Here is a 25,836-nt window from a genome sequence, read left to right on the forward strand (position 1 = left end):
CTTGGAAGGATTCCAGTGCTGTCTAAAGAAAAATCACTGCCTGAATAAAACCACAGTCTGGTCTGGCAGAGTACTGGGAATCGCTGGTACAGCTCATCCTTCGGGAAGTCGCGATGACATTACTGCTGGGATAGATTAAGCACGACGTTGCCTGAACTTGTCCTTGCTGGGGCCAGACAAGGACGGGCTCCTGCTCTGCCTGCGCCGGCTGCACTGACCTGCCCCAGCAAGTTTATATTGAGATAAAACTGAAGCCCCTATAATCTCTGGTGTTACCTTAGAAATAGATGACCGTGACATTAAGAAAATATAAGCTGGGGGCGTGCGGTGGAGTTACTTTTTTTTCCCCTGGATGTGAAGACAAGCCCTGGCTGGGGAAGTTCTGCAAATCATTCGCTGTGTGCTGTGCGCGGCGTGCGAAACTGGCTGAGAAAGGAGACGGAAACCCGAGGGGTTGTGATGGGGATGCATTGCTAAGCTCGCTGGCTCGTACCCGGTGTGCCCTGTGCTGCTGATGTCCTCGGGTACCGGCGCTTGGTGACAGCGGGAACAGTGGTGTTCGGTGTTCACGGCTTCAGGGAAGGCGTGAATACTTGCAGTAAGCATCTCCTGCACTCCCAGGTGCAGTTGCCTTTTTTCCACCACCAAAATGATATATTTTGTAAAATGAAGAAGATTATACTCTGCTGCTTGTTTGTGGGAAGGAAGGTCAAAATAAAATGAGGTTTTTTGTCTTCATCATATTTTTAAAAATTAAGCAGGAGAAACAGCCCTTTTAACATATCGCTATTAAATATATTTGTAAATAAAATTTTAACTTCATGTGGCAACTTTTTATTTTTTTAATAGAAGGCTATGTCTGTTAAGAACTGAGTGGTGCTGGGCAACAGGATGGTTGACTGAGATGAGATTTTTCCTTGATTTGACTGAAATACACTGGAATGAGATGAGAAGCATCCTAAGGAAAGGTTCAGGGCTTGACGAGGTTTTTCTCTGACTTCGTGTTTGCAGGCCACCAAGCCTCTTCTCTTTAAACTTATCAGATCTTGGTGCCAGATTATCTCACTGCCAGCTTTTAGAAGCTCAGTTTAGTTGTCAGCAGCTTGTCTGCTAATAGGCACAACTGTTCTCCATCAGGCTGTATGAGCAAAGCATCTGGAAATGTGGAAATTCGGAGGAAATACCGCTGGTGAAACCCAACAGAGAAAACCCATGCAGATTGGAGGAGTGAACTGCCAAACTATAAATATTTATATAGTGAATGCATATGCTTGTGTGTAAATGAAGTGCTTATAAACCCTATGAGCAATCTTCCAAACCTACTTTGTGTACATTTTAGTGTAGAAAATATATTTTAAACCTTTATTTGTATGAGCGTATGTTTAGAGAGGAATTGCCAAGGTGTGTAAAGGAGTTGGACACCCAGCTGTGTTTCACTGGAACAAGGCACTTGTATTTGAAGCTTCTTTTGCCTGATTGCATTTTTTTTTTTATTTTTTTTATTTTCCTGGGACCACATTTTGAGATATTTTGCATTTGCATCATTTCTGCAGCCATGAGCAGATGATTCTTTTTCAGAGCTGGAATTTATTTTTTTTTTTTAGTGAAACTGAGAGTTATAATTCAGCTTTTCACCACTCAGTTTAAACAAGTGCTAAGTGTAGAGCTAAGCAGAAAATTGTATTTCCTAAATAGCACAATTCTGACAATTATTTTCATGATTATTTTCAGCGTTTAAATGACTTGTAAAATGTAATTACATTTCTTTCTAATTTTAATACTTCTGTGACATGGATTAAATAAGTAGGTGGGTTGAGCATTACCTTCTGCAGAAGTTTTAGCAAGATGCCTGTGCTCAGCTATTCATAATTTTCAATGGCTATTTTCATATCTGTCTTTTTTTTTCCAGTACAACATACAGACACAGTAACCATGTGCTTTTTTGACTTTTATTTCATGCTTCCTCTATAAATCTTAGTTCATAAGAAGCATTACTAAATGTTGCAATTCATTTTACCACTTCATATTTAATGATTATCATGTAAGAGCATCTTGGGACTTGTCTACACAGGAACTGCAGCGTAATTAAATGGAGGTATACATTTAAGGACTTGCCTACGTAGGGAAATTCATTTGAATTTTAGTAGGATGTGAATTTTAAGGCAGAATTTTTTTTCTCAGGGTGTCTTTTATGGGTAATTTTGTTTTGGAGTAAGAACTTTCTGTTGCAAGCTTGTTTTTGGAATTGCAAAGTTAGTGTTTCTCAGGTATATACCACACTTTCCTCACTGAAGAATTTGAAATCTGGCCCAAAGGTAGATATTTCAACAGATATTTTTTTTGGTCAGAGAAATAAGACAATGTTCATTTTATTTCCAGTTTGTAATGATTTTTTTATTACAAGACTTTCCACAAGAGTGACTGATTTGATTTTACAATCCTTTCTTAAGAGGACCTGATAGCTTTTTATTTTCTACTTTTTTATGCTTGTCCATAGATATGTAGATAGATGGGTGAGTGGCTTTATATACTGATCTGGGCTCTGGGACAAGCAAATTAAATTCTTTGGTTTATCCTGTACTTGCCAGCAATGAAAGCCTGCTTTGATCAGTGGTACCTTGATGCTGGACTTCCAACCTTTTGTCTCCTTATGTATATATTCGTACTTTCCTAAATAAAGTGTTTGATCCAAGGCTAGGTACTATAATGGACTTCCATTATCACAGAAAGACTTTTTATAATTCTGGGTTTAGTTCTATGGAAAAGAACACAATGTCAGAAACTCCCATGATGCAGAGTCTGGCTTTAACTCAAAGACCCTCAGTCAACTCTCCTGTTGAATCCATATGATTTGTTTTTCTTTTTTTCCATGTGGTTGAATAAAGCACTAGTCCCAACTCTCCAGCTTTAGAGAGACCTATGTAGTCAAAGCTTCCAGTTCCCTGTGGTGGCACAGACAGAATGGAGTTTGAAATAGGCCCCCAAAAAACTCTCAGGTTGATACTGGCACCCAGGGGAAACCAGGCCACTGAGGTGCGGGGTTCATTAGGGTTTTTTCCTCACAGATACTCAGAAAACTTCGTATTGGACTAGCACTTAGCAAACAAAGGTGACATTTGAAGCACCTGGAAGACAAATCTGACAAGAGTGGCATTTCCATGTCAATATTAAAAAGCTCCTGCAAGTTCACTGCTAGGTAATACCCCCTGCATGAGCTCCAGGAGTCGGGCGGGAGCACTGAGCCCTTCAGGTGGGCAGTGGATTTGTGCTTTTATAACCTTTCGTAGAAGGATTGTGCAGTTTTGCACACTTGCATCACTCGATTACTGCTTTGATGTAGAGAAGTGCTGCCATAGCTTGTGGCACTCATGAGCAAGAAGCTGCTGTTGGGTCGAAGGCTATGAAGACTGCCTCAGCTTTTGAGCGGAAAGCACCGGTTTATTCCAGTATATTGATGCTCATGCAGTGCTTAGGACAAGTTTTGCTTATGTGTCATTATATTTCTTATTATTGTTCTTTTATTTTAAGAATGGCCTTCTAAAATAGAGAGAATCATGCTGTCTTGTCCGTATCTTTGACCTCCTTTTGGCAAAAGTTTTTCTGTTGCCAGAAGCCAGGACTAAAATTATTGTTCTTTAAGCTTCTAAAGCATCTGAAAGGATCGCTGTCACAAAATAAATACATTTATGCAAGCAAATAGGTCACTATACCTTAAAAAAGGAGGCAGGGGGGAGGTAATGCTGATTTGGTGTCTTAATTGGTTTCCAAGCTAAAATTAATAGCGTGTGGAATCCCTCTTAGTAACATGACTCAGAACTATTTATTTTTCAACTCCTCTTTTAACTCTAGCTGAGATTGATGGGTGTGTTATCTCAGCATTTGGAAGACACAAGCAGTATTGGAATGACAAACATTTCTTGACAGCTTTAGAAAGATGGATGATGTGATGCCCCTGCAACAGGTTTGGGTGTTTGTGCTTTCTAATGGGTCATCATGAGACTCTTGCTTCACTTTCATTCTTAATGAAGGGGAAGGAGAGGTGAGACCTAATTATTGGTCTGAGATGTCTTTGTAACTTGACTTCTCAGTGTATAAGTTTGTTATCCAGCTCTTAGCAGAAGAGCATAATGATGGCCATCCTCAGTTAATGGTCCCAGTTTGTGCATTATGCTTTTTTAAAAGATAAAAGTAGATGATTACTGAATTTTACTTGCAAAGATGGTGCTAAGTGATTAAATATAACTTGGATATTTGTTATTACATAGTACCTCATTATGTTATTTGGCACATCTACACATTCTGCATAAAATCATGTTTTTATGAAGAGAGATCCCTTACCACAACTAACTTACTATGAGTAAGATCCTTAGTCTTGACCAGAAACTTCATGCAGTTTTGTGAACACCTCTTCCATGTCTTTTGATCAGCAGGGCTGTGATAGCTTCAGGAGGAGAGAATGCCATGAAAACGTCACATAGGTGGCCTGCCACATCACATATACAACTTGCTTTTCTTGACTGTCTTTAACAAACCTCTTGTGTACAGTCAGAGGACCCTTGGTTGAAGCCCACTGTTTGCAGAACTGCTACTTCATCTTCAGCTGTAGACTTCTGGGGGATTTTGTAACTATCCCATTCCTCAGAAGAGTCGTGGCTTTCCTTTGTGGTCTGTTGAATTAATAATAATAAGAAATATTATTAGTGTATTGATAGGTTTCTGTTAAGTTCTGTACAGATAGGAGAGAGAGGAGTGATTTCTCCTAATATGCTTTATTACAAGATTTAAAAAAAATCCCAAAACATCATACAAATGAGGTTACAATATTGCACTCATCAAGGTGCCTTTGATGCTATCTCTTAACGTTTAAAGCTCTTCAGAGAATTAGAAACTAGATTCCTTCTGGCACTGAGAGCGCATGGTGGAGTGAAGCGATGGGGCTGTTCTCTTGCCAGTGAAGTGTAAATCATTAAATCCCCCGCAGAGATTTCTTGCTCTCTTTGCAGACATCTGAACAACAGGCAAAAGTTGTTTTCAAATTTTATTGTAAAGGGAATACTTGTAAACTCTCTCCTATAGACACAGTAGATTCCCTAAATGTGCCGTACATAAAAATGTGACTTGAAACTCCTCCTGGTATCAAGTCTTTAAATACTTTAAAGGAATAACTTTTGAGGAATGATTTTATTAATAACAAGAGGTCTGAGCTGCAGGTAAGTCCAGCAGATCAGATCTGTGTCAGTTGGCCAGTGTTACTGTGCTGGGTTTCTGAGGCATGTCAGTAAACACCGGTGCCGCTTTACACCCTTGTTCATATTTAGGCTTTTTTATTGGCTTTGTTACCGTGTTCCCAGATTTCATTCATTGTGTGTTTTGGGGGTTTGGGGTTTTTTGGGTGGTTGTTGGGGTTTTTTTTGGTTGTTTTTGTTGGTTTTTTTTTTTTTAATATATTTTGGCCAGAAAGACCTGTAGATTTTTCTTTTGACGAATACAGATGGACCAAGGCAAACAATGTTTCACAGGTGCCATTAACTTCAAGTGAAAAAGTTAATTTATTTCCAAAACTAAAAAATGTTTTGAAAAGTAATTTATGTGTATGCAACTACATAAATAACCTTTCCATAGCCAAAAGCAGGCAAGCCTGCTGCTTTATGTCCGGTACTACCTTTGTCTGTTTTGTAAGAAAAAAAGCATTGCTAACAGGACGTGTCAGCCATAAGCAGTTAAAGCAAACACATCTACGTGTGATATAAGAGAACAGTTTATGGATTAATATTCGTGTGCCTGGCAGGAAGCACATTGCGGTGGATTAATATTCTTATCATTTGAGTGACAAATTATGAAAAGCTGATTAAAATGACCTGGATCCTGGACACATGGGTTGGGGCCAGGAGATGTGTGGAAGTGATTTAAATCTCACCTTTCCACTTCCTTGCTCTAATCTCCTGGGCAAGAAGAGAACAGCAGCGAGGCTGCTTTATTTTATAGCTCTCTAATAGTCGTGGGGGACTGAAAAGCAGCTGATACTGATAGTCTGGAGGGCGGTCTAGCTACCTGCCCCTTTTACAACTGCCCTGGCTAAAGCAAGGAGCTCAGCATCCCTCTGGAGTTACTAAAGAGAAATAAAGGCTTTGCATCTCAATTAGACAAGCTCCTGCCTCTATTTGCTCTCACTTGCCATCTGGAGGAGATGCGTGTCTCCCAGTTGACTCTGGATCTCCTGCTTGACTTAAGCACTTGCACTGAGCAGCAGAAATACTTCCCCAAGAGTTCCTGAGTAACAACTTTATTCCACCACAAGAATTTGTCTAAGCCATCTTCAGTATCGAATTTTATCTGCAGTATTGCTCAAAGCAGCTGCACGGTGTCCAGAGGACCCGGCCTTGTGTATTTTAGGACATATAGTAATTTAAACCAGATACTGACCTTGTGCAATTCCTATCTTCAGCAAAGAGATTGTGACTTGAAGTTTTGTTTGTTTTTTAAATTACACATTGCACTCATGGCATGCTGGCATCGCGACAAATATGATTTAATGCAAAAGAACCTCTTCAAGAAAATGGCTTTGCAGAGAGAATGTACTTTGGTAGGCATAAAGGTGGTATTTTTCTTCAACTCTAATAATTGTTCCTAAAATATATAGAAATAAAATGGTTCCTGAAGAGAGAGTATGTACCTCTGCATCTGACATCTGCTTATCATGCACCATTAAAAATTTGCAAACATCCTGCATGGATTTGGGGTGATCGCAGTCCAGTGTTGAAATGTGTGGGGGTAGGTTAAGTTTTTCCTTATTATACCAGGGCAACACAATGTTAGAGATAGATAGAGGGATAGAGAGAGCAGTTTAACCCCTGAATGGGAGACACACTGTTGTGTTGCTGTTTCTGTCTTGGGGTACGTGATGCATCAGCTCAGCCCTGGGAGCTGAGTCACAGCTTCACCCTTTCCGTCTCCTGTTTTCATGTCCTGGGTGACCTGATCCAGTGACACAGGGCAAAAATGAAAAGATCCATAGGAAAATTAGTGAATTTATTTTGTCAGATCAGGTCATTCTGTGGGTGCAGTTGGTTGGGTCAGCACAGGAGAAGGGCATGAGGTGTTTGTCTAACCAGGGGCTCAGACCTGAAGCATGTTTTTTAGCAATTTTCATTTTAAGATGAAAAGGAAGAGCCAAACGGTGACAAAGTCCATACCTAAAAGAAAAGGATGGGAAGGCATTCAATGCGTATGTCCTGTGCTTTGGAAATTGGTTCTTTTGGTTCAAGGAGCCTGAATGCAATGATGGGCAAGTGCCCTCCTGGAAGTTGGACTGGAGGAAGGCTTGGAGTAAGGAGCTTTGTTTGTGGATGCATTAATTGTGTGCTAAATAAAAAGAACTTTTTGGTGGTGAATATTTAATATTGTTAGAAGTCTTTGGCAGCTGGCCAGAAACCAGTACTACTTACTGTGAAAGCTATTTCTCCAAGGTGGATCACATAAGGTGAAAGCCTGTATGCGGTATCCAGCTTGCATTTCCCTTGAAGCTGTGGCTGACCTCTGTGAGACCTCAGGAATACACTATTTAGGTGGCTCACAATGTCAGCAGTTTTCAGGATTGAGCAGCTTATAAGGGCCTGGTTTTATTTTTATTTAATTTTTGTTACAATATCTTCTTAGAAAAATATGATTTTAGTGGGAAGAGCTGGGCTAATTGGTGGTCATCCAGCCTGTTTCCTCTTTACCAAAACACGGGATTCACATCTTTTCTCCCATTCCAGGTCTTGGACATCAGGTGCATTATAAAAAAGGAGATGAAACAAGCTTTTTTTTCCATGCTTTTGTGCTAGCAGATTTGACTCAAAGATGAAGACAAGAAAAATGTTGTATGTAGGGGTAAAGTAGCTAAAGTAATTTGGTGCAAATACGCCCCATTATTTCATTTTAAATTGTTCGTACAGCTGAAGACCACATGTGGTCTTTAATTATCTTTTCCTACTTCATTAGTTCCTTGCTCACTGCAGCGTGCTCAGACACATGCATGTGTACGCAGGGTCTTTCCTCCCACCCTCGCTGCTTTTCCCCAGGTGAATGCCAAAGCGCATCCGCACCTGCAGGGACAGCGGTTCATCCGGCGGGGCTCAGCAGTTACAGGCAGGGTGTTTCAGGCTGTGTCCATCATCCTCATCGTCACCCCGACCCCTCATCGTCACCACAGGACCCGTGGACCGAGCAGCAGTGTATTAGGACCACGTTGCATCGACACTCCTGAGTGTTGACACGGTCCTGGGCTTTTCAAGCTCTTTGTAGCAGTACTTCGGATATTGCCAAAGGATGTTGTTTGGCCAAAGTGCTGATGAAGAGGCCACTAAGCTGCAAGAGTTTAATAGCCACTTGTTTTGTCGGTCAGACCCAGTAAAAGGATTTGGATGGACTGAAAGCAGAGCAGCGTGCCAGGCGTGCCCGCAGCCCTGTGCGCTGCTGCCAGTTAGGTGCACTCAAATAGTAAGTGCAATGGAAAATCTAAAAAATCCTCAGTTTTGAGGGCTGTGGATGTCTCTGGGAATCCCTAGAAAGCCAAGCGCTTGTAAGTGGTCAAAGAAATAACAACATGTCACCTCTTGAGCACTTAAAAGCAGAGCCCATGTGTCAGGTCGTTGATCTGAGGGGACAAATCAGTGCTAATTGAAGGCTGTGTGTCTTTGCATTCTCCATCCTGAAAATATGTTTCTGAAGTGACAGGTATCAACATTTTCTTTGCAATTACTTCCTGTTCTCTTCCCTGCACACAGCAAAGGGCTTCTAAACACTGGCTAAAAAGAAGAATGTGTCTTTTGTGGAAGCTTTTTTAAAAAATAATAAATGAAACTGTGGTAGATGCTTTACCTAGCAGACCTTTATTGGGTTCTCTGGGACACGACAGTTTAGTTTCGCTTCTCTATCTGTAACATTGTTCAGGCTTGCATCAATCTTGTTTTTAATTAGAATCTTCTTTGAAATGAAAAATATTAAAGCAAAGCTATAGCTAGACTGGGAACTGCAGAGCCAGAGGGTTTTCGGATACTGCCTTAAAAAAAAAAAAAAAGAAAAAAAAAAGAAAAAACCCATTTCTAATCCTTAAAATATTTGCTTTGCTTTATTTTCATATCTTGAAGACAAACAGGTGCTGTGTGCCCTTTATGATTCTCAAATATACAGTCTCCAAGCCAGCAATCTCTAAAGCCTTCCCTTGTTTGTACAATTAGGGTGGGATTTTCAGAATCACTCAGTGTTGGTCTGTCTCTGCTCTCATTGAAGTCAAACTGCCATTGACTTCAGTGAGAATAGTGTTAGATCAGTACATGAGTGCTTTTGAAAATCCTTCCCTTTGCTTTTTTTTTTAGTCACATCTGTGTACAATTGAATAAAAAGACCTTTGTAATATACTTTAATTATTCTTTGTTGTTTTCTTGTAAAAGTGATTGAAAGGAAACCAGAAGAAAACCTATAATAATAATCTTGACTTTGATCTTATTTACCCTAAATTACATGTTATGTTTTTTCTTTTCCTTTTATGTAATTATATATTACTTTATCACAATGTAAGATAGATCACTGTAAACACGAGGTAGAAATAATTGGGTAATACGGAGGGGAAGAGCGCTCACAAAGGAAGGAACTCAACTCTTCGTGGTCTGATGGGTTTCCAGAGCTGCTTAGAGCAACTTTCCTTTGAATGCATGGGAAAATCAGGAGCCTTCACGTGAAAGGCTAGTGCTAAAACCTGATGAATTTGGAGGCTGCGTGGCCAGCTGTGAGGAATGGCTTTCTGGATGTCACCTTCCCGGGAAACCTCAGGTTATTGTCCGGGTATCCAGACCCCACTCTGCCGCCACGCTCTCCACCTGGTTTTGGCCCACCCGCTCCTCCCTGGTTCACGCGCTGTTTTTATTTCCAATGTGTGTTTCAGTAATGTTTCTGGTTAACTGCCTGCTCTCTGGCAATACCAAAGAAAACCAAAGAGGATCAGAACCTACTGTAGAGCAGGGGAAATCAGAGAACCCCTGAAACATCTAATTCAACAAGACCAATATTTGCCAGACTTGCCCTATGCAGCCCAGTTTCACCCCTGGCTATAGATGTTCAGTGAAGTGCTCGAGTGGGGAGTTCAGTTGTACTGGTCGTTACTTGCATTGTGCTAAAAATGTTTGCTTGGGTCTGTAGCAAGAGAAGAGGCTTTGGCCACCACCCACACCCATCCTGGAAGCTCATTTCCACCTCCCCGGTGCAGTGCAAGGCACAGAGGATTTTGGAGACCCTCTGCACTTAAGTGCAGGAGGAGGTGACAGCTCTTTGGCAATAGCATCATCTTCTCATTCACTCACTGCCGCTGCAGATTCACCTGAACTGCCCTTCAGAGAGGGCTTGGAGAGAAATACGTACAACAGAGGGCAGTTCTGCTGCCAAAGAGCACGTGGAAACCTGCTCAGATGCAGGGGTGGTTTTGCAATAGGAAGACCTCTGAGTTGCCTTGAATTAAATTGTCTTTTAATAGCAGGGTTCCACTCCATCTTTAGTCTCACAGGATTATTGGTTCTGATGTAAATATGTGTTTAGCATTAGAGTAAAATGTTATGTCAATACATGAAAGACTGGTTGCCTATTTCAGCCGCTGCTGTTTCCACCATGTGTCACAGATTAGAGCTGGCCCTGGACCGGGGCCAGGCTGGTGCTTGGTACGCTCTAAATCCAAAGCAGTATACGAGAGACATTTACTAGCCTAGGTGTGGGTGATCCGTTTGATAAACTATATGACATATTGTTCCCCTTAATGCACTCTATTTATGTTTTCATGTGAATAGGAGTAGAGGTATTGAACTGTCATAATTCAGCCGTTAAAATCTCTCCTGCAGGAACGACCACGGGCGGTAAACACAGCACGTGCTCAGCGCTTTCCATCCGCTCCGCTGGCTTAATTAACTGCACATAGTCAGGCCACTGTCTCTGAAAACTTAATAGGTGGTGTTGGTGTTTAACTGATGATACAGAAAGAGCAAGAGGGTGTCCTGTAAAGGCCCTGAATGCTCTCTTGCTCTTTCTGTATCTTGTTAGTCCCCAAAGTGCCAGTGTAGCGTAATGCCGTCTGTATCTGCAAGGTGATGCTATGGGAATCTTGGCTTAGTCCAAATAAAATTATTAATCTATGTGTCCCCCAGGAGGTCTGAATGATGAGCTATCCTCTGCACGAACTGCTATTTCCATGAGGTAGCTTGAAGAAATTAAATGTTCTTTAACGTTTCACTTAAAAATAAAGTGGTAACCAGTATGAGGAAACTGAGGTAAAAAAACCCGATGAGTGTAAACAGCTATAAGCAGTAATGTGACAGCTAAACTAAGAATTGTTGGATGTTTAAGATATAATTACGGTATATTAACTAGATGAAATCTACACAAAGAGTCTGATGAGCCTGCCAGAGAAATAAACCACAAAGTACTAGCTGGCCTGATTTATTTTTTTCCATCATCATGTTTTAAATGTTCATGCCTACTGATTAAAATTTAGGTTAGGGTCTTGAAAGCTGTTGCCAAGTTTTATCACTCAGGGATTTTTAGATGCTGTAGATTTAACCCTCTGTCTGTCCTTTTGATGGCTAGCTTCCCAAATACCCAGGGCAGATAATATTCTGCCTTGTCCAGCTGAACTGATGCATTCAGACTTCCTGAGGAAAAAGCCTCTTGAGTGCTTCTAAAATATTTATTTATCCAGGATTCATCTTACTGAATTTACGGTTTGCTAAAACAGGCAGTACTGTGTTGGCCTGGCATGAGACAATATGTTTGAGTTCACTCTTTCACTCCTATGGAATGATATTTGAGATGTACATTTTTTCCATTTTTTCTAGAATATCAGGGGAAAATAATTTAAAGTGGAGAGAGAATTTTGCTGAACATCTGGGAGCAAAATGGGAAAAGTTTGATAAATGGCATCTTGCTGACATGTAATAGCAACTAGCTCAGTGAAAGAATCTAGGGCATTGCAAATAAAAGGATTTTTCTTAACTGTAGTTCAATTGGTTATGTAGTTTCATGCGTACAGTTGACAGTAACAGATTATTCAGATTGTCAGATTTAAAAAAGCGAAAAAATTCAGACTTAAGTCATGCAGTAATCTTAATTTCGGGAGCAGCCGTGTCTGTATACAACAGAAACAGACATTTTTTCACTACTTAACTCAGCAGAGAAGTTTCTTGCTCAAAATTTATATTCAGGGGATAACTACTGTATTAAATATATGGAAATATTTTGTACACCGATTATAGTATTGTCAGGTTATACTGATAACTGCATAAGTTTAAATTCTTTCAAGTGTTGAGTGTCAACTGTTCTTCATTTCAGTCGTTTTGTGTTTGAGACACACTGAGTATAAAACTTGCACGTTATTTTGATTTTGTCCATCACACATGGAATACCTTTGTCCGTAACCTTAAATACTCTCAAGTGAGCCTGAGTCTCCTCACATGCACAAGTTTAAACTGGAAATAAGCTCGAAGAAGTCAGACTTTGCAAATATAAGTAAAAATCGTGCCTTTAAAAAAAAACAACAAAACAGAACTGCGGATAGCCCAAAATATTTTCAGGAGGCTTTAGCTCTATAGAATTTTTCCCTTGTATTGCTCTACCAATCTGGTGTCAAATGACATTTTTTCTTCATTTAACGTAATTGTCTCTGAAATGTAACAGTGAAACAAACCATTAGCAAAATGCTGGGCTGTCAGAAGCAATCACTGGTTTCGGATCCAAACGGGGTGCTTTCCGTTCTCCAAAGGTACTGGCAGCAGTTTCCAGTGGAGGTTCTCTGTGAAACACCCAGCGCTTCAAGGGCAGCGTTGCAGCCGCGAGGATCCGACCTGTCCCTCCGACGAGAGCTGCCAGGCTCCCTGCGCTGGGGCCCCTACCTGCCCCCCAGATTTCTCTGGGCTTTTCTCCTAAACCAGGGTCTCCTCCAACTTCGGCGGAGTGACCATTGCCGCTCCAGATCAGGCATAACAAACAGAGGACAAGAAATACCCTATTAGCTGCCTAGCTAAAATGAAATAAATGAGTTGCCTCGTACTGTACCCCAGTGCTCTGGCAAAATGGAAGACGTATAAACTAACCCATTTTCTTCCTAAAGTTCCTCTTTCACACGGATAGTTCTTGGCTGAGAAGCCTGAGTTTGCTTCAGGAATATTGATAATAAAATTGGAAGGCTTTGAGAGTTGCTAGAAATTGGATGTGGGTCAGGTGCTCTGTGCAATCGCTCCGGATGGAGGCTTACTGCGAGCAAACTGTCTACAGGCTACACAGCCCCAGCCAGCTCCACCACACAGATGGAGGCAAGAAATTTCAGTGAATTGTATGTGTGTTAGTAATTAAAAGCTGCGTTGATGATATCAATTCCAATACTATTATATTTCTTGATTTTGCGCATTTGATCTGCAGCCTTTAACACAAATTGACAGCCCTGCGGAACCGTGGTAGTTTTTGGATCCTTCATGGACAAACTGAGGACTTCAATATGCAGCACAGGCTTCAGCCTAGTTAACGACAGTAATTATCCATTAATTTGTGTTGGCCAGCCACTGGAGAGGATGAGGCAGCTGTTTTTCCCAGAGGTTTCACAGCTGCTGGCTGGCAGGGGGGGAGTGCAGGTTTGGGGTCCCCCAGCCAGAGACCCCCTTGCTGACACTGCTGTTTCCTTGACCTTCTACCGTCACTTCCCTGCCACCACCTGAGTCTCATTCTTTCCCAGGTTTGGACAGTTTACCAAGCATGATGAAACATGAAGATGATGCCTGCTGCCAAATTTCTTGGCTTTAAAGCGTACTGTTAGCAAGTTTTGGTTAAGCAGGATAACTTGATCATGTGAGCTTGAGCATGTGCATTCACTTGTTCTCACCCATATGCGCGCAGGACTTTCTTATAACCTTATTCCAGGGAATGGTTAGATCCGTCAGCAGGATGACTCAACCTGAGGTTAGAAATGTCACCAGAAATGGAGAATATTGTGGGCTGTGTTGGGCAGGATGATCCATGTGTACCCCGTCTCTGCTGCGCTTGCAATAGGTAGGAGCCACAGCAGAGGTTCCCAAATTGTGATATAGTCATTACTTCAGAGTAATAGAAGGGAAAGGTGGTTCCTGTAACCTCTGTGTGCCTGTAAACGAAGCCTCTTTCCCCTGGTGTGCACCTGAAGGGCTCTGATGGGGTCCCCGCTGCTCCCCGGGTCCCTGTCCGCCGGCATTCTCCGGGGAGTGCAGCCCCATTAAGTAGCAAGACCAGGAAACTGTCAAAATGAAGATGTTTGTTAATTTTGTCTTTCATTGCATGAAAGGTTACATCAGCTTGCTGGAATAACATAGATTTTATCATGTAGTCATTTATCATATAGTCACCTTAAATCTGTCTGCAGTTTGACTGTGCACAGCTTACTGTCAGTCTGATTGTTTGGAATTATGATTTGTTATGGTACTTTTCCTACATATTCACCATAATTGGGTTCCTACCCCAAAACCTCAGACGTAACGTCAGCAGAAAATATTCTTTCTGTAAATACATCCTACTCTGTCTATAAGTAAATATATGCTTATTAATTTTATTATTATTTTGCACACGTAAAACTAAATACAGTTTGCTGTATAGCAAAGCTCATTCAGCGTTTCCAGTAACATTCTTTGTAAAACGGATCATACAGAAGCCTGCAGGAATTCCTAGCGTGAAGATAGCGCTGCCTGAATTTTCCCATAGGCAGTGTTTAAAGTCAAATTGGGTTGTGACATTAAATAACACCATATGGTGTGTTTGTTCCCTGCTGCTAGAACTAGATGCTCAGTGCAGTCTCAGTAGCATTTTACAAGAGTTGATTGATTTTGGGGTGGGTTATAGGTTCTCAGAAGTTAGATGATCTTGAAAAAAATTCAGTGTTTGTCTTTTAAATACCAGAAGCACAACATTTGCAAGGGCTGTTTGTATTAATATAAAACTGAGAGCAGGGCTGTATGTATGTGTATATATAATTAGGTACATATAAAAGCTGTGTCAAACCTGTTGAGAGCAGAAGTTGGAATCAAACTCTACTTCAAATGATCAACTTTTGGGGACTTGCGCAAACTATTTTTGTCCTCCAGGTGATTTTCTTTCTAAGGGGATGCCAAAAGCATTAATGAAGACTATCAAAGCTCCGTAAAAGGAGTTTGCCATTTTCGTTGTATTTCTAAACCTTCAGAAATAGAGATTAAAGTACCTGCAGATGCAGACAGTACATTCCATGCATGGCATGCTTTCCGGCATCCTTTCATTTTGATTCTTCCTTTTTTTTTTTTTTTTTTTTTTTTTTTTATTACAGTTCTTTGAGGTTCCGTTTGACTCAAATATGAACAGGACAAAAAACAGACCACTGGTGCGAGGACAGATCAGGTAAGGCTATGCACACCTGCTCTGGTTAATGAGAAATGAGTCTTCACGATGCTTTTATCTATCTCCAAGCTTCTCTCACTCCTCAGATGACGAAATAGAGCAATTTCAGACAAAAGACTTAAGAAAGAAATGCACCTCTCTGTTCTTCAGTATTTCTTCGTGTTTATAACTTTCATGTGAGGAGTTTGGGTAATCAGCTGTCCTCTAAAATACTCCATTTCTCAAGACAGCAGAATTTACACTTGTGTATTTCTTCATGTGCGACGACTACATGCACAGCTTGATAGCACACAGTTATGTTCCACTGAACTTTTGCATTGGTCAGTAACTATAAATCTTCCAAATTTCACATCTAAGAACAAACACAAAATTGTATATTGTTTTTAGTAGTCACATTTATCTGTTAGATCATGACCATTCACTTGAATCTCATGGCAGAGGTATCTGCAAATGTTTTTTAGTGGTTTTGTAAGGCAATGTGTCTTTGCCTTTTCTACATGTTTAGCATAAAACTGGGGTTAAAACTCACAATGGTGGCATCTTATGAAAATAAAGTAAAAATTTGTCATAATTTAATTTATCATCATCCATAAGTAAATTCCTCCCTCCACAGGCTCCACCCCCCCCCCCCCCAAAAAAAAAAATATCCCTGTACTAGCATAGGGATTCCCTTAAAAAAATTCAGTCCTTCATTCACTGTGTTTTCTGGATTATATATCAGTTCAGTTTTCTCAAAGGCTGTTTTCCAGCTAAAAAAGCAAAGTGAAAAAGAACATCAACAAAAAACTCTTAACTTATTTGCAAACTAAAACTGAAGGCCCAATTCATAAATGATTCAACAAACAATTTTAGTATTGCATTTCCATGATTTGTGCCAAGGATTATTTATAACAAAATTATGTTTTCCCTTAGGCTTCTGCGAACAGTTGGTCCTATTTATTTCTGTGTTTTATCCATCACCTTTGGAGGACTAAAAAAAATGTGATGGATGAAATTACAAGAAAATTGAGACAAAATAGCAAAGTGAACCTCGGGGGTGAATTCATTCTCATTGTAAATAGTTAGAGCTCTTCAGTAAACTTGTTCTGATTTGTTCTCGAAGGTGGTGCTAATTACAGATTCCTGAGTTGAGTTAATTTTATTTAAAAACATATTTTAGGGACCACTGCAGTGAGGGCATCTGTTGTATATACAGTAAGTCAGCCTTAATTGTGCAGTTCAGGGGAGCTGCACTTCTGCTCTGCTTGCCTGTGGTCCTTTAGCCCTGGAGAAGGAATACTTGTTAAGAAGAAAGACGATGGGGGGAAATTTTTTTTATTATTTTTTTTTATCATAGTCTACTAGCATGGCTTGCAGTATTTCTGAAGTCAGAAATATAGCTAGGAAGCTTTCTCTCAGCTTTTGATTCAGAGAAAGCAATTTGTTTTGTAAGTTTCCAGTGTCCTTAAACAAACTTCACTGTCATCTGAATGCACCACAGATTGGCAAAACCGTATTTAATGGATTTTCTTCCTTCCACTCCCCTTCATATTTGCTTTCACCACAAAATGGTAATGTTGGGGACTTTGTGTAATCACTCCTCAATCTATCTACCTGACTGTCAACAGCTAATTTAAAGTTCTTTAAAGTGTCACTTACCTTGAATAATGCCGGTCTCATTCCCTGTAGACCACTGAACATGCAGGCCTTGAGTGGGGTTATTTCTTCTGTGGTGTGCCAGAGGAGAATAATCCAGTGCAAGTGATCTAACCTTGTTATATTTTGCCACATATTCCCTGGTGTTTCTTGAACTATTTCCTTACTGGCTGATTAAGTAAACCCCTTAAATGGTTATGCTAAAACTAGTCAAAAACAGACAAGACAGAGGTGGATAGATTGTATGTAAGAGGCTGGTGTCTTGGCTCTGGGAAGGAATCCAGAGAGCTTGGGTATGTACAGAGTTCTTGCCCAAAATTTGTCTTGACATTTGAGTTTTGACATTTTCTTCTCTTTAGCTGCTTCGGATCATGAAACGTTTGCTGCTTTTTTAATTCTGCTGTGTTATAACATCTGCGATATCCAATGCAAATGGGGCATTTTACAATCTGTCTTCATTTGCACTGTTTGTAAATATATTGTGATTTCCCTTGGTTTTTTCTTTCTTTCCTTCCTTTTTATTTATTTTGCACAGTCCTTGTTACAGAACTGGTCAGTATGGGTAGCAGTTTTTGTATGATCCAGTCCTGAGCTTGAGATCCCCTTTGAAGAGTGAGAAGGTTGTTAACTGTCCATCGTGGTGGCTCACTGCGCTTCTTGGAAAGGCTTTCGATGGTGTCTTGGATGTGACCTTCTGCTCACTGAGGAACTGCACTGAGACCAGTGACGTTTTGTATAGAGGTTGTGGCATGACAAAGACAATTCTTAGACGCTTTGAGCTTGGGCCAGAATCAGACTGGTAACCCCCAGTGAGAGGTCCGTGGCGTTACTGAGTCATCCAGTCCCTGGATGAGCTAGTGTCTCTATTTTAGATAAGTTAATTCATGGACCTGGCTCATTAGGAAATGTTATGCCGTTGTAGAGAAATTATTCCTGTGCGTTTCACTTTGTGGCCTCCATTTGCAACATCAGCTCCGAGTTCATTTAGTTTTAAGATCAGCTGGCAGTTCTAATTGCCCTTGCTTCCAACATTCTCCCCTTCCTTTCTGCCTGAAGCCTTCACTTTGAGAAAACAACACCCGCCCCCCCCCCTCATCTTGGCAACACTTGTGTGTGGTCATTTCTCTGCATACACATTTCTGTAGCTCTCCAGTCCCCACGTCTCAGCCTTTTCTACAAGTTGCCAAGGACTTGCAGTTTCCTTTGGTATCAGTGATGAACCTCAGTAGCTTTCAAGGAAGTGCTCTGTGGCCAGGGCTGCACTGTGGACTCTGACCATCGTCATGGCCTCTGAGGTCTGGCTGGGGACAGTGTCATTATCTTACTGGTGGCACTCCAAAAGTGTTTAAGTTAGGCAGCTTTGGCCTGACCATCGTTCCAGGCAGCACCCTGTAAGCCAGGAGCCAGTTCTGCAAAGGTCTTCGGAAGGATGGGATTTGGAAAAACAATTGTCCTCCATCCTTCAGGAAGTCCTCTCCATATTACATCAACTCTATGGCTCAGTGTGCCCCTGCTATATAGATTTTATATAATTTTGTCTGGACCAAACTGTGCAGGCAGTGACAGAGAAAGACTCTGCAGAGCTGGGGTCTGTTGTACAAAGGGACAAGAGATAACTTATTTGCCAGCCCGAAGCCCACCACTAATGCCACCAGGGAATCCTCTGACACTTTTGCTAGATTTGTGACAAACAGCACCTGATAGTTCATTGACTGCTTGCTTTACAATGTCCCCTTTAATTTGTAAGACTCTGAAAAAAATGTTCCCTTTGAGCAGTGAGACGTAACCGTCCTTATTCTCTATTCAGAGAGTAATCAGAGACATCCTGTTGCAAAAATAACAAGAGTAGACCCAAACACAGCATGCCACTAAACGCCATCCATCATTCCAGCCTGCCCACATGTCCTCCTCCCTCCTCTGACCCCTCAAGTCTTGTTTGGAAATACAAACAGCTTGAGATGTTCTTCATACTTTGGCTACAGTGTTAAACTCATTGAGCATATTTGCATTTTGCATTATAACAACAGCTGATATTATTTTTCCTGCTATGAATTGTTTTTATGTCATTGACGAGGAAAAATGGCATGTGCTCACACAACCTTAGATTCGACTGAAATGGCAGCAGCTTTTCCTGATTTCCTGTTGGGTATGATTTATTCCCTTGCTTTTTAAGGTAATGGATTTAATTTTCCTGCAGATTAATTTAAATAAATCTCTAGTATTAGCTGCAGTAGCTGAGTGAGCTTAGCCTCGAGGATGACAAGTGTCCTGCTCCATTATATTGTACAAAGTGGCAGTTTTGATTGCCCTTCTACATGGAACTGCACACGCTCTTGTTAAAAAGTGGCTGTTTTTATGAACTTACAGTACTGCTGGATCTGCTGTGCTAAGCACTCATAAAAAACTTAATAGTTGTACAAGAATAGTTTTTCATCTTTAAAAAAAAAAAAAAAGTCATCAAACAGCGTGTTCTAAATAACTAATTCATGACCATGTAGACACCTTTCAGTTCTGCTCCCTCAATATTTTGCAACTTGCAGCTGTTTTCTGTACCAAGTCCTTTGGCTTTGCTCTTAGCAGTGGCTGCAGCATCTGCCTGGGAACGGTGATGGGATTTCTCCCTCGCTTTGCCTCCACGTTTCCTGTCACCCAGCGGTGAAACACTGGCCAGGCAACGTCAGAGGATGGTTCAGGCTGGAAGGGACCTCGGGAGAGCTGTAGATCAGCTCTCAGCAGGGTCAGCTCTCAGGTCAGACCTGGTTGCTCCGGGCTTTATCCAGGCTTGTCTGAAAAACCTTCAATATAAGAATAATACGCTATGGAATTTAATTATATTCTCCTTATGCAGAATGTTTGCACTCTGAAGCTTGCTTTTCCTTGTGCATTTCAGAAGTTTTAAGTCTGTTAACTTGGCAGAAGGTGGCACAGCACAGATAATACCTGGGATGCTTCAAAAGAAAAGATGTTTGGTGAATCTTTTTTCCTAGAATCCCATTAACCTCCTCACTTAGCAACACACAAGGAGCTGTGTTCTGTATATGAGCTTCTTCCTTCTTACAGCCGTGGCTGATGCTTATTGCAATTAATGGAGACAGTAATGCTTTTTCTACTTGTTGACATTTCTGAGTGGAGTGTTGACTTTGGTCAGTTTAAACTATAGGCCAAACTCTTGATGAATCAGACCAAAAAGAGCTCCTAAGCTAGTAATGTTTCTCACTGAAGGCTTATATTTATGAATTGTTATAATTGCATATATGTATAAGTTGAGCATTCATAAACTGATAGAAAATTGCAGCTTATCAAACTTTCCCTATTTATTCAAAATCACATTGTGACTCAAGTCTATTCCTGTGTAAAGCTGAGTTTTCCACTCGGTTGCCTGCAGAAGACCTACTGTTACAAGTGCAACAAAACCAGTCCATGCTGAAAAAGTGTGTACATTTTTTAAAAAAATCCTCCTGTAATCACTGTTGATAACTCAGTGTAATTAGCTTGATGCTTTGCTTGCTAACTAATGTAAGTCAGGAACGTGTCTACTGATGTTAGTGGAGCTACACTGATGGAAGTGAGAGGAAATCCGTGTCCTCGGCTTATGCTGAAACCTGCATTAAGCGTTTAGCCAGCCCTGTTTTAAGCCAGCAGTTTAAAACCTCCCCGAGGGTTTCAGTACAACTTCGGTTCCCATTTAAAGATCAGCCTCTGCTTAGCTGACTGGTCTGCTCCCTTGGGTGGTCATTTCAGACAGGTTTCATTCTACTTAAGTTAAAACAAATAAAACAAAACCTCCATAAATCTACAGTTCTTCAAGAATAATCATTTTTAAGAGATCAGATGCTCATTCCCTGCAGGGAAACATTCCAATATTTTGTTTAGAAAATACCTCATTTTAAAGGGACTGCCCTGAGATCTTTTTGAATGATAAAAATGTTTCTTTTTTCAGTGGGAGGCTTTCCTCTTGTTTAAACAGGGCACAATTCAAAGCAGATACCACCACAGCAGCCTTTTCAAGCATTTTTATCCTGCTTGTATTCAGGCTTTATTATTTGAAAACAAGTAAATGCATTCCTTCCCCACCACCACCCTCCTGGCTTCCTTTTTTTTTCCACCCTGTGTTTTCCAGAAGCTGTCATTGACTGTATTTAGTAAACAAGAAATTAAAAAGGCACCTTTATATTTTTGACATGTACAATTGCTTGTAAAAATGTAGTTCTTGCCTTTTGAACAGCAGGGTATTTTTAATTTTTTTTCTGGCATGGCCACATCATGGAGAGGTGAGGGGGGAAGAAACCTTGAGGCTAAAACATAGTTTAATGAGAATAAAACCCACATCAAAGGATGGACTAATGGAATGATATAATGCTTACTGTGTCACTTTCCCAAAGGGGATATAGATGACAGTACTTATATTTCAATTATCTATTCACTGACTGCATAGGATGTTGATTAAATGGTTCTAAGGTATTAGAGTCCTTTTGTAGAATGCACAAAAAAAAATGGTGATACTGCACATTATCCTCAGATCAAAATGTGTATTAGCAGGAAATTATATAGCTCTAACTACATATATATTTTGTTCCTTAGGGTAATAAGGGGGGGGGGGGGGGGGGGGGGTTGTTTTAATAACTCTAATGCTACATTCAAACTCGTTTCAGTTGAAACGAAGAAATTGCTAGCTATCCAGCTAGCACCTTCAGCTCGCTCCTTCTGTCCAGACCTAATTCTGCTGCAGCTCAACGGAGACATTCCTTTGCAGGCAGCTCTGTTTGGTAAATATAAATCCTGTGGAAACACTTGACCCCTCACTCCTTGCTGCTTTTCAGTTCAGCCGAGGGGCCTTTACCACCAAATTATGTATCTGAATCGTTAATTGCATGTGGAACAGTTGATAAATCGGAGTACATTGTACATCGCCCCACGTTAGGAAACATCCCAGATGCTCATGTATAAACCAGGAGTCACGGTGCATTTGGCTAAATAGCTGCTCCATCTGCTTGTGGGGAACGCTGCGGGGAAGTGAGACGGGCTCCTAATGGAGTTGTCTTATCCTCTCATGTCAGCTCCTCGCTGGGGGGTAGAGCCCCGTGAGCTGGAGGGAACCAAGCTATTGTACGCTAATCCTTCCATCTTTGTGTCCGATACGAACGGGCCTCTTGGACATTAGTTGTCACCCTTGACTCTTTTCTTTTTTAACTGACTAGTGATGAGTTATTTTCTTCAGAGGTGATGTTCAAGTGAGTTTTTTCCCTTATACTGCACAAACAAGCAAAATTAAAGCTCGAAGCCCAAGGTCCTTTCCCCAACTTAGTGCGATGTTCTCCTGGTGGCTTTTCTTCCCATGTCTGTCAAACATTTCAGGTTCATGTTTGTAAATTTTGGCTTAATGGAAGTCAAAATCCCCACTCTTTGCTCCTTGTATTAGTATTGAACCTTATCTGGTTTAACCACAACAGCATCATTACTCAACGTGTGCCAAGTGGTGTAGGAAGTGTCAACACTCAACAAGTCCATTATGGGGCTGCCTCTGATTAGAAGCTGCTATACCCTGAGATCTGTTTACAGTAAGTCATGTTAGAAGTGCATTTCTTTCTATGAAGGACAGTGTTTATCATGTCTTATACAAGTTATAACTTGTTATCAACTTCACAAGTCAGATATAAAAAAGGTTTTTCTTACACTTTAGCTAGCTGTGGTAACACAGATGCTTGTTGTCCAGTCTTAATGACTGGAAAAGCTGCATTCCTGAGGTTGAGAATGAGGAGAACCTCTTCAGTATGTTTAATTTCTTTTGCTAGGGACATAGAATCACAAGGAATATTATATTATAAATCATGCTGTAAAAGAGTGTCAGCCACAGTGACTCATATTGCTGCCTCTGTGTGACAATAATTATGTTGTATTCATGCACTTTGATGGTATATCTGATGGGTTGGTTTGTTTTGTTTTTTTTTCCCACCAAATATTTGTAAAATATGACTCCAGATGCTAAGTGTAGATAAGTTACCAAAATAATAATGCAGAAATCCCAAAATACAACCATCCTCATCCTCTTCAGGTGAAACGTAGCAACTGCTTAAGAGCATGCTATAGACTATTGATAGGAATATCAGAGGCATGCTTGCAGTGTTGCAGAGGAATTCACAGATAAGTAGGAAGTATCTGACTTAAATTTCAATTTGACAGGCTCATCTGCATGTTTGCTCTTCCACTTAATGGTGTCTAGAGCCTGATCCTCCTTCTGCTGTAGACCACTGCTTCTTGTCCTGCTGTCTATGGCTGTAGCAAATAACTTTTTCCTTCATTTTCATTGCTCCTGGGAATATATTTAGAATCAGTGATCCTGTGCCAAGGACGGCTGGACTATCTTTTCTCCTTCTTTTGAAGAACAGGTTGATAAATAATCTAGAACTTCAGTTTTCTCCATCTTAAAGAGATTGAGAACTGGCCTGAGACTTCTTTACCCACTGCTTTCCAAATGTTGGCTGAGGGCTCGGTGGAAGCACATGTTAGATTTAATCAATCTAAATCATGGCAAAATGTTTCGGGAGAGACCATATTATCCATTCTGTTTGTCAGCTGGTCTCTAGTTCTTAAACAAAGAGCGAACTGAGATTTTGAAATAAAATGAATGGATTACTTAACTGCCGTGTTGTAAGGTTAGGTTTGTTAGGTTAAAGAGGAGGATTTAGTTTAAATATTATGGGGGGCATTTTTCAAATTTACTGTAGGTTTGTCTTGTAAGCACTTTAAAAAAATATTTACATTTTCATGACTGCAGGGAAGCTGTGAATATTATTATTCACCCTTTCACTCCTACCTAACAAAGCCATATAACAAGGAGCGTGCTAACGCTCTGCAGGGTTGCTTAGGGTTGTTATGATTAGCATTCCGGTGTGTATAGCAAATGTAATAAGAGCATAAACATTTTATAAGTATGGGTCCTTTTCATTTTTAATTTTTTACTTTGACTGAAGTGATGAGGCCCGATTGGAACTCCTGCTTAATAACAAAGGCCAACATAAAAAGTTTTATTTCTGTCTGAATGTTGTATTTGTGAACTGCAAGTCTCCCCACAGTTTGCTGAGCTATCTCATCCCAAACCTGTGGTTGCTTTAGTCTCAGTCCTCTGAGCAGACTCTTGAACCTGTGCTCAATGAAAGACCAGGTCCTGGCATCATTTGCCTGGAGTTAGACTGGTAAAAATGAGAGCAGGATATGTTTAGGAGAAAGCTCCATACTGAGGGTGGGACTCCTGATTTCTCTTTTTTCAGTCAAGTTGAAATTTCTCTTGCCTCATCTTAACATACACATCGTGTCTTTGTGGAAACTTTCAGCAAAATCGATCGAGCCAATTTTGATTTACACAAGCATAAAAAGAGAGATGTGTCCCTTTCAAGATGAAATGATGCTTTTAAATTAGCTGTGTTTGTTTATGATGGTTTTAAAGTCCCTCGTTCTGGCAGGGGAGACAGAACATCTGCAGCTCAGATTCTTGAGGAGCGAGGGGAACTAATTGCCTCCAATTTGGTTAAAATACAGTGTTGATTATGCTTTTATACAACAGCAATACACAGTCAGGACAGGGCGGCTTGGGCTCCATGCATGGGTTGATTCTTCATTGGGAGAGAAATGAATTGACACAGACATGGGATATGTTATCCTACTCTGTATTTATTTACACTAACTACACTTCTGAACAAGTATATTAGATAGCGAAGCCGGAGATGGGTTGGCAATTTAGTGGCAAAACTCAAGAAGGCAACTCCATGATGAGACCCAGCCAGCTGTACGTGTTTATCCATCACTGAGCTCCATATATGCCAAATTCTCACTGTATGACATTCCTTGGGAGATTTAGACATCACTCATGGAATCCTGCCCCGTTTCCCTGCTGATGGTCCAGATGTCATTCAAAACCACATCCAGGTTGGTGCTAATGGGCCTGGCTGAGCCCTGTGGACAAAGGCAAGGTGTTAGGGGCGATTCCTTTCACAGAGATTTGCATTTTAAAAGGGTTTATTTGAGCTTCAGGTCTGTAAACTCTTCGTCTGGAGACACAATGCTTTGGTGTTGAACTCCTGATTTAAGTGTGTTTAAATGCTACCCATTAACCCAGCTCATTAGGCTTTCTGGGAGCACCTACTAGTTTCATACTACCCCTTAATACAGAGTTCCTCCTCAGCTCAGATTTTGTGTTACAAGTTGGTTTTAGAACTTTTCCACTATTTTCCACACTATTTTTTTTATATTTAGGGAAAAGTAGTGTCCAAATTGGGATTATCAACAGCTTTGTCACAGTTATTACCAGAAACCAAATCACAAAAAGCCAGTTACAAAAACATAAGCAGGCAGAATTGCAACAAATGTGTTCTGGCAATCTTAAAAATTGTAGTAGTGTTAAACCTATTTAAAGGGGATTTGATATAAAATTCAGTACTTGTAGTGGCTGTAGAGCCTGATCTGCAACATATTTTTGGGGATGAGGTACAGGACACTGACAGAATGTAGACACTACTTCTTAACCTGTGAAGACAAAGTTAAATAATTAATTAATTAATTAAAAAAAAAAAAAAAAAAAAAAAAAGAAAGATCTGACAAAGCTCCCTGTTTGTTTGCACCTCCTAAAGGATGTCTTGTCGGTCTTCAATGGCAAATGATAGATAAGCATGTATTCTGATATTTGGAGTTGGTGGGGAAAAATTGAGTTCCCAATTAAAAGTGTAATTTAGTTTCGCATTTGAGTTTTAAAGTCCATCATCCTTCACCCCTTGTCATGAGTCATGAACTTTCTTG

The 25,836-nt window shown here is 40.5% G+C and overlaps 1 protein-coding gene across 1 annotated transcript in view; it reads left to right on the forward strand.

Annotated features, from left to right (window-relative positions):
* LOC104364513 (protoheme IX farnesyltransferase, mitochondrial) overlaps positions 1-25,836 on the forward strand; it is a 105,564-nt gene that overhangs the window by 56,575 nt on the left and 23,153 nt on the right. The window contains exon 5 of the mRNA XM_033000288.2: positions 15,341-15,411. Coding sequence (XP_032856179.2) covers positions 15,341-15,411 — 71 coding nt within the window. The remainder of the gene's footprint in view (positions 1-15,340; positions 15,412-25,836) is intronic.

Source organism: Tyto alba, unplaced genomic scaffold, assembly GCF_018691265.1.
Source record: "Tyto alba isolate M040663 unplaced genomic scaffold, T.alba_DEE_v4.0 Super-Scaffold_39, whole genome shotgun sequence".
In the NCBI taxonomy this organism is placed as follows: domain Eukaryota; kingdom Metazoa; phylum Chordata; class Aves; order Strigiformes; family Tytonidae; genus Tyto; species Tyto alba.